Below are 14,560 nucleotides of genomic sequence, written 5' to 3'. Positions count from 1 at the left end.
TTTGTCAATTTTTGTGATGTAACCCCTTACAAAAAATGCAAAATTTGGCCAAAATTCAAAATTTTAAAATTACCCAGACAACATTTTTTCAGTTAGTTTAGACCCTTAGGTGTAAAAAAAAGTGTGTCTTACGGTTTTAAGTCTCATTTTGGCCAAGTTAGAGCTCTATAATCCATTGAAAATTAGGTTTTTTGGTCTTAAAAATGAAAATATTGATCGGAAAGTGCAGTAGAATACTTTGATAGATTACTTAAACCATTTAAAAAATAATTGCAATCAAAAATTTGAAAAAAAAAATTTGCCGATTTTTGCGAAATTTTGTGATGGTACCCCTTACCAAAAATGCAAAATTTGGCCAAAATTCAAAAATTTCAAAATCATCCAAAAAGTTGTAAATATCGTTAGTTTGGACTCCCAGCTGTTAAAAACAGTATGTTTTATGCTTGTGGGTCTCAAGTGTGGGGCTAAGTTACAGCCATAATCCTCAGAGAAAGAGCCGTCTATTGTCCATAATTCGTAGTTCCTTTTAATTGGTGATTCAACTTAGGGAAGTTCCCCTGTTTCTGTATCGCCATTTCATCTGTATCTGAATCTGAATGTAGTATCTATTCGCCTGGCGCTTAGCCAGGGTGCGTTCCGTTTTGGCGGCGTCTGTGGAGCTCAAGCCCACTTGGACGGGCGCTGTTTGCCCTCGTTCCGACGGCTTTTCCATGTGGAAGGACCCATTGTTTGGCTTAGCCATGTTTGGCTGTGCATTGTTGGTACTGCAAATACTCGAACAACACACACACCCATGCCCACAGATACACACACGCACACGTGTGTCCTTAGCCATTGTTTGCCGAATTTATTGCACGAATTTCTGAATTGGCTCTCTGCGACTGTTTGTAGTTTTATTTTCTTACTTTTACGCCCCAAGCGCGTGTCCTTGAGGCTTACGCTAAAACAATGGGTGATTGCGGCGCAAAAAGTATTTATTGGACCAGTCGCCATATATCCTGGAGCCCAGTGGATGGGTCAGCCACCACCTGGCCACCGCCTGGGCTTATGATTTATGCTTGTGTCATGTTAATTAGCACGATCTCGGCCTGATTAGGGTTATCTCGTTTGCGTGGGCCGCTGCGTTGCGCATACGCCACGTTGTCGCATGCGAAAATATGCGGTACAGCCGGCGGCAAAACAAACACGGCCCACGTGCTACAGTGGATACATAGTTTGAATGAAACTCAAACGTGTGAATTTCCGTATATTTGTTTTGAGTATTTTTAACCAAAGGATACCCAGCTACATTAATTGCCATTTATATATGGAGTAGCAAGAAATACTAAACTTACTTTCCCAGTTGGAGAATGAGTAATCCCTCTTTACGGGTACAGTGAACCGTGTGTAATTGGCAACGACAAAAGACCAACAAACAAAGGCGAAGCGTGAACAAAGAAGTGCCATGGAATGAACTCCAATTTGATTTCATTACACCAGTAATTAGCAATTAGTGAGCAAATTGTGTTCTCTGCGGCGTATGAACTTGGCCGGATGGCCGTGCTCGATTAGTGAACTTTCACTGTACCCGTAAAGTTGGGACCACATCCGTTGTGGCAGATGCTGTTGTTGTTCTTGCTTCCGTTGTTGTTGTGGATGCTGTGATACCATGGCTGTAATTTCCTTGTTCGTGGCTGCCTTTCATGTGTCAGGCATTTGTCCCATCAACATCAACATCACCACACCACAGCAAAACCAAACCAAACCATAGGAAACCCATCCATTTAAGCCGCCAAGACCCCCAGTTGTCACAATTTGGCGGCCTGAAGGCAGTCACATGGAATATATTGCGTATACGCCGTGTAATGAATACTCGTCGTCCAATTGACAACGCATGAATTTATGAAAACCGAAAAACAATGCCTCGTGTTGCGTGTGGGGATCGGGCAGAAATGTTGGCATAAATATGCAACATGTTTCCCGTACATCATTTGCGGCCCAGTGAGTCACGCGTTTACGAGTTTCCACTCGCAGGACATGCTCGTATCCTTAATCGCAATCGTAACTGAGGCCTAAACAGGCTTAAACCAATGAATTTGTGCCACATATTCGCTGCGAGTGAGCATAAATTACAAGTGAATGGGGATTTGCAGTGTCTGCCAGGCTGCAAAATCCTGGCAACGTCTCTGAAAAGCCCAAAAGCATTTATTTTGAAATCAGCAGCAAAGCCGGCTCATTTGGCTCGTAACCAAGGCCCGAAACAAAGGCATTTGCCTGTCAAGAACGGCTCATAGGAGTGTATGTTTCCATAAACAATTGCGTTTAGCCTTTTACGGGTATTTTTGGCCAATCTTTATAAATAGAACTGCGGACACTTTCAGCTTCAGGTTTTTCCCTTTAAGCTGGGTTTGATGCGGCTTACAGGGTGTTTATATTAAAGGCTGAGATCTGCACAACAATGCACTACTTCAGCCACAACCCTGATCCCATATACAAGCACGTTTGCAACGCATATAAATGGCCACAGACAATAGACTGTCCTTGCCAAGGACCATTTGTGCGCAGACAAATTTCTAAAAATAATTGCGGTTGTCATTCTTTTGACAAACCATTATAAATAGATGTGTGGACACTTTAAGACATGCAAAGCAGACGAGCTTCCTTTAAGCCGGAAGGTTATTAATGTAGGTAGTGGTGTATAACATATTTAGGCCAATGTGCGGTTTTGCATTCAAGTTATTTGGACAGACTGCAGTCCATTATTTGACCATCAGTGTGGTTAAGTCCGCTTAGAAGTGCGTAGGCCACAAACTGCTGATAACAATGACTGCATACACTTACCGGAATAATTTGGTTGAAGCTTATAAGTGAGCTCCTATTATTCCACCCACTCAATTGTTGTTGGTGCCGAAAAGCTGTGTTTATTTTGGCCTATTTGACAAGGCCCGAGTGCATGTTTCAACCTGATATGCAGACGAATGCCAGCATTTGGCCACAAAACCCTGACATGGCCTATAATCGCTGACTAAACAAGCAGCACTTGTCGCCCAACATGCGTTGCATGTTCCAAATTCACGATTTATTTATCGCTCGGTCGTGTTCTGGGCAGCCGCAGCGAACACAAATCATTGTCATGCAATTAAATAATACGATGGGAAATGGGTTTTAATTAAATTCTGTAATATTTTCGGTTCGGCTCCACGGTTCCACAATGGACTTACATCGTTCACATCCGTTCGCTGATGGCGTCCGTGGGTGCGCCTAATCCAATTAACTGTCATAGACACACAAATTGGCCGTCACTCAATCCGGTTTGCAGGGCCAAAAGGCCAAAACGCCGCTCACAGTTGTGACAGTTTTCGTCCTGGTCCTGCGTCCTGGTGGTCCTGGGTGGAGCCGACTATGTGTCAATTTCGGTTTCAGTTACAGACTTTTGGTGGCACTTTCGGAAATTGTTTCAACAACGGTTTGTAATTTCACACGCCGCAAAGTGATTAGCCTGGCTTTGTCCCCTGATTGAATCCCCCAGCCGAAACTACAACTAACCCCATACCATTTCATCCGCTTCTGCTTGCAGTGACAGACTTTGATGTGAACCGGACACGAGGGCGAGCACAGGAAAAGGACGGAAACCGAGCGAAGAACAGCACTGCGCGAAAAAAAACCCAAAGGAGGAGAGCCACGCCAATAGTGTGCAAATTAATATAGTCGGAGCAGCATGGATGAGGAGCACGACGACGATCGAATAATATGAGATTAGATGGGGCTCTAGAGCCCCGGCCCCGTCAAGGAGCTGCCACATTCAAGGGCCGCCAGCCCCTGAGGCGCGAGACCCGCGAACCATGTGAGACGCAGCAACAGCAACAGCAGCAGCAGCAGCCAGCTGACGAAGACGACGAGGCCACAGACGCTGAGTGTTTGACCACCAACAGCAGCAGCAGTAGCAGCAGCAGCAGCAGCAGCAGCAACAATTGCCAAGCCTACTTGGTCTCCAATCCAAAGAGAACACCACCAGCAAAGCCCACGCCCACGCCCACGCCCAGAAAAACAACTGGCAGCAGAGGGAATAGCAGGCATACCATATTAATGGCGCCCAACGTGGGGCATCAGCGGAAGAGCCTTGGCCTGCGACTTCCGATGAAGCAGGGTCGCAGCCGGCGGAGGATGAGGGGCGCGGAGTGGGGCTGGGAGCGCCTTAACGGCCTGCTCCTGTGCCTGATTTCCGTTATTGCCCTGCTGCCGCCGCTGACGCTCGGCGATGACGGCGATAATTTCTTTGCCGTGAATGCCTTCAGTGCGGGTCCGGAGACGACAACGCCAGAGTTCGGTAAGTAGACCAAGGCTTAGATAAGAATGCTGCGCCTGGGAGCGGGATTACCACTGGCTTAGCCCCATTTCATCCATTTCAGCATGGAAATAGACCGCAATGGCATCATCGAGGTGTCACATAATCATACACATGTACATGCGGCTGCCTTGACAGTCTTTTGTTCATCTAACTGGCGGCAATTCCAGCGCAATTGCATAAGTTCCACAGTGGCATTAAACTGGGAAAGCACAGTCTTTCAAGTACAACATTTTATTTGCTTCGTTATGAGGTCTTAGGAATATACAGCCCCGCAGTGGCACAAGGCCAGAATTGGCAATTAAAACATAATTAAGTCAGCTTAATAAATTTATACATGTTCTACTGAACCTGGCAATTTAGCTAGCGATGATGGAAGTAATAACACTCTTTATATAAAGTCTGTTGTGCAGCACGGCTGCTTTAGTCATATCTTATATTTTACTTCAGTTTTTACCTTGCACGGACTTTTTTCCTTTTTAATAAACTCCCTAGAAGCTGCATGCCTTAAAGCGACTTTATGTCCTTCAGACGGGAATGCTTTATACAATTTCCTGGGCCAAAAGCTTTTAAGCCACTGTGCTGGCGTTCGTGCCTCGTGCTCATCCCTTCTAGTTTTCTCATCCGAAACTTAAATGGCCTGTCTGCGATGTGTTCTAGTTGGAATGTGAAAAGTTTTCCATGTACTCGCATGGCTTTTTTCCTTTTCCTAGGCTTTTTTCCTAATGATGGTGCCGAAATAAGCAAAGTTGGCTTTAATGGCTCGGCCCAGTTCGGTTAATTATAAATGCTGGCTCTGTTGCAGCGTTGGCTGTTTAATGTGGGCCCCCCCCACTCGTCTGACATGTGCAATTTGTAGTCAGATTTTGGGCCCTTCCTACGGGTGAAATATGACCGGCTCTGGCCATTGGGTAATCGCTTTTTGGTGGCGCTCTGGCCATCAAAGGTTGGCCTCGGGTCACGGACATGGTCCACGGTAGGCACCCCAGCCACTTTGTCAACACTTTCACAGAATTTGCCCGTTGCTGCTGGGCCACGGAAACGAAAACCAAATAAAACTCATCTGGGAAAAAGTCGTAAGCGTAGCTCTGTGGACTGCCGATGCTGCGGCATATGGCTTTCCCCTTGGCAGACTGCGAGTAGAGGGTACGACGGGGTCGATTGATGAGGCCCCGCTCTTAATGCATAAGTAATACGCTGCAGATGGAATGGCCCAAAAGTCACCAGCTGTGCGACTCATTCAAAGCTTATTACTGCGAAATACTATTGGAAACAAAAACAAATCTCATCACTAGTACTTTTATGGCAGCTTAGAATATGGATTTATATTTAGATTTGGATTACCTAATATATATAAAAAACCCACTGATACACTTGAGATATGAGTTCTATTTGTAGTTGGGTATCCAGCCGTCTAGCAATCTGCAGAAGCCAGCCATTATTCGCATTAGCATTCAGTTGCCGCAGCGCCTCGCAAACTAGAGCCCTATTCATAGTCGGTGCATTTAAAAATAAACCGCTGGCAAATAGAGCTGGCCCCGAACCATAAAAAAAAGGACCCACTAATACCACTAATAGTGGCACATGGGCATGAACTGGAAAATGGCGCACCCGCCTGTGCATGAGCAGCCATTTTGTTTTGTCTTTTCACTTCCGTTGGCTTAAATGTCGGCGCATCCGCTGCCTGATGGTCTTGGTTTTGGTCTTGGTCTTGGTTCTGGGCTGGGCTTCCTCTTGGCTTTTGGGGGCCGGTAATTATGGGCCGGAGAAGGAGTATCAACAGACTGTGAGGTGTATGTGGAGTATGTGGCCTCACCTTTGGCTGAGATTGTGCAGAGAGTGGCGGGCGGGGAATCCCCGGAATCCCCGGAATAGCCGGAATCCGTGGAGTTGCTCCCAAGAGCTTAATTAAGATGTGAAGGGCCGCAAACGCAACTCACTGCCGACTCGAGTGTTTTCATTCCATTCAAAGTTAATGAAGGATTCCTAGCCGGGCGGCTCAAGTGCACCGTGAAATGCTCGGGGGAATAAACACACACACTCACACACACACGGGGGGAGCGAAAAACAAAAAGAAAAACAAAAGTGTAAAAAGTGTAAAAAGTAGAAATGAAAAACCAACACACCAACACCTCGAAGGCTGCTAAAGAATTTACATTTTAATCTGCCCACAAGTCGTCAGGGGATTTGGAAAGCATTTCGCAGAAAGTTGCTTGCCAGCTTTTATTTTTTATTGATATGCACAGTGGTGAATCGAAAGTTTTCGCAGCGGTTTCATTACAAATTTTACGCCTGGGATTAGTCACGTTGACGTCATGATATATATACATATCCTATCCACATCCTTTTCATTCCATTTCAGATTATGCCAGCCGCGGGCAGAAGAAGTTCGGCGACAAGTGCGATAATACCCTGGAATGCGGCTTCCCCGGCTCCATCTGCGATCCCAAGAAGAAGTCCTGCCAGTGCACCGAGGATCTGCCCGTCACCAATCACTATGACAAATGTGGCAAAGGTAGGGTCATTACCATTACTGCCAGCCATTCTCCGCGCTGTCACCCTGCCAAGTTCTCATTAAAAACGAGTCAGGAAAGTGAAATACGCCCAGCTGGATTTTCCTGATTAAAATTGAAACTTGGCAGCCGCATTAGGGGCTGCTGAAAACTGCAACTAATGCACATTTGACATAATCACAATAGATATAGATATGTATTTCCCGTTGGCCACACGTGCCCATACTATAAATTCAAATCGAACGGCGGACACTTCGAATGCGTATTTATGGCTGGGGGCCCGAGCCCAAAAGCCGCTGACAGTCGCTGATCTATTTTTATGGGCGTGACTCAAGCGTAATTCCGGGCCAAATATCTCCCGGCCATTGATCATCAACGTGGCTGACAGCCATCAAGTCCGTCAGAAGTCAGAAGTCGAAAAGCCGAAGGCACAAGTCTCCGGAGTCGACTGCTCCTTAAACGTGTATCTGTGCGCCGCATCGGGGGCGTAATCCCCGGGTCTCCTCCGTGCTTGTTCCACGATAATATTTGTCACCGGAGTGGACCGAGTGGACGGAGTGGACGGAGTGGAAAGTCAATCCGCCCCAGCCATATCGCACTTCAATCAGCCCTTAAATCAATCCGCAAACAGCCGCGACAGCCGGGAAATATTTTTCCTGATATGGGCCATCGCCTGTTGTTGCTTGTCTGCGGGGCACTGAAAGAAATAAGGGGGCTAGCTGGGCTATGCTCGTGAATATTTAAAGAATGCTTCAATACTTACCCATACTTACCAACAGCTATTACTTGTTTAGACCATATATACTATCTATATACTAACTATACCTATTCTACAAACTATATGAGCTAGAAATTAGAGTATGAATTCTTTATAGGCCTAAGCTATTATACGCATTTTTTGCGACTGCATGTTGACCATTTTGTCAGCTCAACTGATTCCGTTTGGTGTCCTTTCTATTCCAATCCTCATCCTGCAGAGGCCGCCGTGAACGAGTCCTGCTTCTTCAACGAGCAGTGCGAGATGCGCTACTTCCAGACGGAGTGCCGGGATGGACGCTGCATCTGCCGCTTCGAGATGTCGCCCATTTGGGGCAAGGACGGGTCCGTGGAGTGCAAAGGTCGGTGGTCGAGGAGGGCGTAGACTTAAGGCGGCACTGCTTATGGTTAATGGGGCTGTGTTTTGTTTGTCCTTTCTGCCACTCGGCTGTTTGCAGGGCGCCAGGACAAGAGGGGACCCGAGACCTACATCGACCCGGCCATGATTGGCGTGCTGGTAGGAATGGCATTGATGTTTGTTATTATTTGTGTCGTCCTGCGATTGTTTAGCCAGTGAGTAAATTGCAATGCAAACATCTTCATCCCCCGCACCCACACACCCGCACACCCACACATCCGCACACCCGCACACCCACGCAAATAGTTTAAGCATTCAATCTGGGTCAACAGTCACACACCATTTGAGATATCGAATCGCTTGAGAGCACACATAATCTGGGAAGCCATTTCAGAATTAAAGTACATTTACTTGCACCCATGAAACTAACTAAATTTACTCTAAAGAGCTAGGGATTTCATTTTGATAATTCCACTTAATGAACTACCTACCATCTACTAACTGACTACCAATCTCCTGCTTTCACTGGAAGTAACAGCTCCATTTATGCTGCAAATCAAAGAACCCTAGGTCGCCTCTCACTCAGCTCAACCATCTCATCCGCTGGCTTGTCAATAAACCGGGTCAATTGGCCTGTCGATGCTTTGATGGGGCTTCCTTAATTTGTTGCTGGCCAGCGTAGCGATACATAGCTCGAGCACCAATTAATTTCCAGTCTAATAAACAGCGTTTCTGCATTAATTGCCATTAAGCCGGAGTAACCATGGCACCCATAATCGTGCACCACCCACTCCTACAGCCCCGCTTGCTCAGCCCGCATTTGGCGGATAATATGATCCGTGGGTGAACCGTTCGTGAAATGTGACTAATTCATGGCCGTCATTTGCAGAGCCCGTTGGCGTGAGAACCGCACCATCTTCAACACGCCCAATCCTCGCCTGATGAACGTCTCCCTGCTGCGGGACAGCAAGCTGCTCCACGGCCAGGAGCGCCGCGGCTCCAGGATGTCGGTGCGGGCGCCATCCCGGCAGCCCAGCATGGCCTCCCTGCGGCCCCACTCCCCCAATCCGTCGCTAGGTAAGACAGGTTTGTATTCCATGCCCCCCAGTCGATGGTCAGCACCTCCTCCAATCTCCAATCTCTGGTCTCTCGTATCTCGTAACTCGTCTTCCGCGGTTGCATTTTTGGTTCGTCTTTTACCATTTCAACTTGCCACTTTTGTGTTCGTTCCGTTTGTTTTCGTCTCGTCAACTTGCTGAACTTTCTTTTACAGCCAAAATACAGAACAGCAGGCAAACCCCTTAAACTTACTTATCCAATCAATCAATCAGTCAGTCAGTCAGTCAGTCAGCCAATTGACCAGTCAGTCACCAGACAATATACGTACAAAATCACCCAACTAAACTTAATTCACTGGGGTTCTGGATCAACGCGAAAAACGTGATGAGAGTTTGAAAGAAACCATAAATGCCCCTTTGATATTGTACAAACTATCAAGGGTCTTGAGGTTTAAATAAACTATTTTTTAAGGTTTATGGAAGTTCAGGTAAACGGGTAGTCATTCAAAGTTTAAAGGATCTGAATAGATCTGAAAACCTAGAAAGCTTTGTAAGCAGTATGTAACAAGTTCAAGACTAAAAACTCCATCCACCGTCTTTCAACTATTTTTTGTTTCGCCTTTTTCCGATATGAAATTGATTGGTACTTGTAAGATTCTAAGTTTCACTTCTTCTAATAATAAATTAAATAAAACTTAAAATGCAACTAGTGCGCTGGGTAGCATAGTGACCACCAACTGACCACCTTATCCCAACGACTGTGAGAACAGGAACAACAACTCTTCGGGGGGCTCAATCAATTTGATTGACAGCTTAAGCAGCGTATTACTCCACGGCACTACGGTGATAATTGTTGGTGTGCTAAGCCCGGCGGACAGTTGTTTGAAATTACACTTTTTGGGTTATTTATATTCCTGTTTCAGTTTGAGTTTGAGTTTCAGTTTGTGACCCCACCAAATCGAAACGCGAAACCACCTGAACCCACCCATTTAACCCACTGACTCGATGTCGCGTGCCCAGCTAAAAGGCGAAATATTAAACGTATCCAACCGCTCATTCCCCCCAAAAAACAAACAAACACGAACAACAACTACAAACCGAAACTGAAAACACAAATAAAACTAAAAACGAAAAACGAAAAACCCAAAAGGACGAATGATCCGGTCGAAGAGCAATACGCGGTCGAGTGACTCGAGGGTGAGCGATGTGTCCACCTGCTCGAGACTCCTGGAGCATCCGAGTGCCGCCAGCCAGCACAACCTGGTCCACAGCCACTTTCTGCCCTACGTGCCAACGACCACGGCCAGCACGGCTACGAGTGCCACGAATGCCACCGCAACGTACGCTGCCTCGGCCACGCCCTCGCCCACGCCCACGCCACCGCCCTCGGCGGGTCACCACCAGTTGCCAATGGCCCATGCCAACGCCACCAGCACCACGAACACCGCCACCGCCATCTCCACCGCCACCGCCACCGTCACCGCCACAGCCACCACCACCACCACGTATGTGTCCACGGCGGGAACAGCACCAGCCTGTGGTCGGACCAACAAGTTCTAGGGTTCCGGAGCTCTATCTAGATCGTCCCGCTGTCACACATAGACACTCACGCCTAACCGTGTGTGTGTCCGCAAACGTATCACACCCAAACGCTAGAAACAAACGCATCCATATCAGGGTCCAAAGAGGTAGGCAGACCAGAAAGCAAACCACACCCACTCCCAAGCAAAGTAACCAAGTATACCCTCTGCGTAGTGTACTCGTAAAGTTGATGTCTTGTCTAGCGAAAGTTGTGTCCAAGCAGTTGTACTCGTATCCGTAAAAGTATCTGTACACTGTGGGAAATAGCGTCGCCTGCAATCGGAAATATCAGTCGAAATGGAGGATTATTGCTGTTGTCAATAAATCAAATAGTTCTGTCCAATATAATTAGTTTTCCTGTTAAGATCTTTTTGAAACATACATAGATATTCCCGATTGGTCTGCGTCTTTTCCCCCAGTGTACTCGTAGTCATTGTTCTCGTTGTTGTTCTTGTTGGCTCGAAGTGTTGTTACCCTAGTCGTAATCCGTAGTCCAGAGTTGCGGTTAACCTGTATGTAAAACTACTACTGCTCCAACTTCCACCACTCCCTAGCAGACACCCACAGATACAAAAACAGACTCAGATGCAGATGCAGACACCATGCGCTACAGATACAATAATATACGATCGTAGATACTCGTACCACAGAAAACCTCATCGTATCTTTCTCTTTTTCCAACCAACTTACTTATCCATGCAGCATCCCTCTTGAGTTCCGTTTCCGCTTTGGTTTCTTTCCTTTCCAGCACGCCTATCTATAGTTTCCTTAACTGGCTTCCTTAAGATATATCATTTCTACAGTACAGCAGGCGATCACACAAGTGTTTACTCCTATCAGATCTTAAAAATAAGTAGCTAAAGGAAATACCCCTTCGATCGCCTGCTGTTTATAGAATACGCCACGTAGATCGAAGGACTCCTTCGAACTCGCAGTCGGAATCCCGTTGACCACATTGCTGTTGTCCTGCGATGCCAACGATAACTTCCCTTCAGCCGGTTATCCGAGTAGCGAGTAGCTGAGCCCGTAATCCACCAGATACTCATCCCGGTTCCTTTGCATGGACCTCTAACCCACAGGATCCCATTCGGAGTCGCATGGCAGCAATGCATCCGCAGCCTCGGTGCGCTCCAACCGCAGCAACTCGGTGGCACCCGGCAAGGTTGTCCACCACGAGCGCCACGGATCCGCCCATCGCCAGCACCACCCACACCACCAGCAGAAGGAGCAGCCGCAGTCGCCGCAGTCACAGGACCAGTCGCTGATCACCAACATCACCACGAATCCGGTGGCCGAGAGCGTTACCGTCGAGATCATCGAGCCGGGACAGAAGTAGAAAGTCAGGGGAAGGGATCGATTCTACTTGATCTAAAGCATGAAGGATTAACTGGCTAACTCTCTGACACACGAACACAGGACACGAAATGAGGCACAAACTATAGGAACATGTAGTCACGGTATATGCACGCGATAATAAGGCGGGCACGCTCCCAAAAGGGGCGTGGCCCCGCCAACTACACACACACACACACAAAGAAAATCGAATGAACACATGAGGCCATTGTTCGACTCTTTTTGACAAAGACCATTTTTGCAATTAATGGAAGTTTTTTAACCAAACCAATTATATACTTATTATATGAATATGGAGCGTGTAAAGAAGCACACACACAAATACACACCCACACATACACCCAGAACAATGCTAAATGAATTACTTACGTACGACTACACCGTAAAAAAATAATTGAAAAAAACCTTGCATAACAAATTCATACTACTCTTTTTTTCAACCAAAAAAAAAAAACACAAAAAAGCAAAATACAAAGAACTTGTCGTTCCGATAAGAGAAACTTTACTAATTTAAATAACATATTGTAATGCAGTTATATAACTAAGCTTTGGGTTAAAGGCTTTAAGGATTAAAGGATAAAACACAGAGTAGCAAAGAAAACAGAGAATTCACAGCGTAGGGAAACTAGAGCATGATCTCAATCGTAGTGTTCTTTAGCCAGCCATCGGAGGCACTGCATCGTGGCCAAAGGTGCGACTAATTGGCAGAAACCAAATACCAAATACCAAATACCAAATGCAAACCGCTGATACAACGCCTTATCTATACTAATATTATAGATCCAATTGCCGCTCTAGCTCCCACATATGGATGTTATTACCCAGAGTCATGGCGATGACAAACCAAGTTGAAGAAATTGAAGAAATATTTAACAACCTCGGGACCATATTTTATAATCAAAATATGCGTTTCATTGCGAAGCACGCACGTACACCAACCTTATCCTCGTTATCCTCGTTTCGGCATTAGCTTTTCGTTCCCGAACGGATCTAGGTTCGGATGTAAAGGAGTACCTATACTTTTTTATCAACTAGCTGAGCCAATTTTAGGGAACACTCACAACATGATATTAAGGATAACGACTATACACACGCACACGCTCGCCGCGAGTCCAAAATCTAAATTGACTTCCAGTTGACTGTATTGATTTCACGCCTGAGTTTCCACTTTTAAGCAACGTAGACTTTTTGCTGATTTACTCAGTTCAAAACTCACACCGCACACCGCAGATCGGGCCGAGGATTTTCGGGCAGTGCACTGGGCTAGTCGGGAATAGGGGAAGATTTCCGGGTCTGTCCAATGCGATGGTCGAATGGCAGGCTTCAGATCTCCAGATTATAGCCATAGTAGGAATAGAAATCGATATTGATAAGGTTTAGTTGTTGCCCCCCCAAAAAAAACAGACGATTCTCATTTGCTTTTGTGCTCAATCAAAGAAGCTTAACTGTGAGAATACCAAATGAATACAAGATACAAATAAAAACGTAGAGCGAAAAAATCTTAAAGTTGCTTGAGAACTTCTAGCTAAACAATTACAATTAGAGTGACGAGGAGAAAACTTACAAAAAATACAAAAATGCAAAAAAATAACGAAAACAATTTTATTAAAGCATCGAATTTTTCTTAAAACAAAACGAGCAAACAAACAATCTTATTTCTAGGACAACCAAATCTAGTTACTTATTTACATTCTAAAGGGCATTCAGAAAACAATTTAGGCTTTGGAATTTGGGGAAGAATTTCAAGGTTTAACTTTGTTTTATCAACCGCAAGAGCAAGAAGACACTTACATCTAAGCACCAAAGATCTAGAGTATATTACAACTAATTATAAAGAGAATACAAATAAATGAATCACTGATTTTTCTATTTACATCAAATATTGTTGAAGGCAGACTTTAAGCGAATTTTAAATAAGCTAAACCAATGGCGAGCGTACGAGGAGAATATTTTAAAACCAATTATATACATACATGAATATGCTTTATTTACTTTAATATTTACATTATACACAACTACATCCAACTATATATGAACTTGTATTAAAGTTTCGTGGAAAACTGCTACCAAACCAAATGCGATAATTCATTTACACTCTACCAAGTAAAACGAAAATTTTATATAAGAAGCGAAATCGAAATCGAAATCTTGTAATGCTAATATTATACATCTAGAATCAAACGCCATTATCGCACATCTAAGCCATACAAATCGAAACAAATCGAAACTAAATCGAAAGTAATGAAGAGACAACCTAAAACTTTAAGCCTAGAAGAGAAGCAACTTATAGAGTTCAACATTTCGATTTTCATGTGACTTGTAACTACAAAGAAACCAAAAACCAAAAAACGAAACCAAAACCAAAACGAAACCAAAAGGATACTAGAAAGGATCGTAGTTATAGAGAGCGAATCAAAGCCAGACAGTACGAGTAGCAAAATATAGACGATGGTAATGTAATCTTAACCTACAAGACAACAAATTGCTTTTTCAAATTCCAGAAGGCAAACGATCGAGTATATTATGAACTACATATAAAGTATATACATATATAACTATATTTAAAGATCAGTTCACTATAATAAAGTCTATATTACCATACCTAACGAACGAAGAC

General features: G+C 45.0%; 1 protein-coding gene across 4 annotated transcripts in view; it reads left to right on the top strand.

Annotated features, from left to right (window-relative positions):
• LOC122619907 overlaps positions 1 to 14,549 on the top strand; it is a 23,202-nt gene extending 8,653 nt beyond the window's left edge. The window contains exons 2-7 of one of the 4 annotated variants that reach the window (XM_043797120.1): positions 3,557 to 4,306; positions 6,687 to 6,839; positions 7,815 to 7,955; positions 8,052 to 8,166; positions 8,841 to 9,028; positions 11,670 to 14,549. In XM_043797120.1, the coding sequence (XP_043653055.1) occupies positions 3,730 to 4,306; positions 6,687 to 6,839; positions 7,815 to 7,955; positions 8,052 to 8,166; positions 8,841 to 9,028; positions 11,670 to 11,926 (1,431 nt within the window). In that variant the 5' untranslated portion in view covers positions 3,557 to 3,729 and the 3' untranslated portion in view covers positions 11,927 to 14,549. Of the gene's footprint in view, positions 1 to 3,556; positions 4,307 to 6,686; positions 6,840 to 7,814; positions 7,956 to 8,051; positions 8,167 to 8,840; positions 9,038 to 10,159; positions 10,681 to 11,669 lie in introns of those variants that run through there. The other 3 variants (XM_043797119.1, XM_043797122.1, XM_043797121.1) reach the window with 3 other exon arrangements.
• Positions 14,550 to 14,560: the final 11 nt, after the last annotated feature.

The sequence above is a fragment of the Drosophila teissieri genome, chromosome 3R (assembly GCF_016746235.2).
Source record: "Drosophila teissieri strain GT53w chromosome 3R, Prin_Dtei_1.1, whole genome shotgun sequence".
NCBI lineage: Eukaryota > Metazoa > Arthropoda > Insecta > Diptera > Drosophilidae > Drosophila > Drosophila teissieri.
This window is presented reverse-complemented; position numbering and strand designations above follow the sequence as displayed.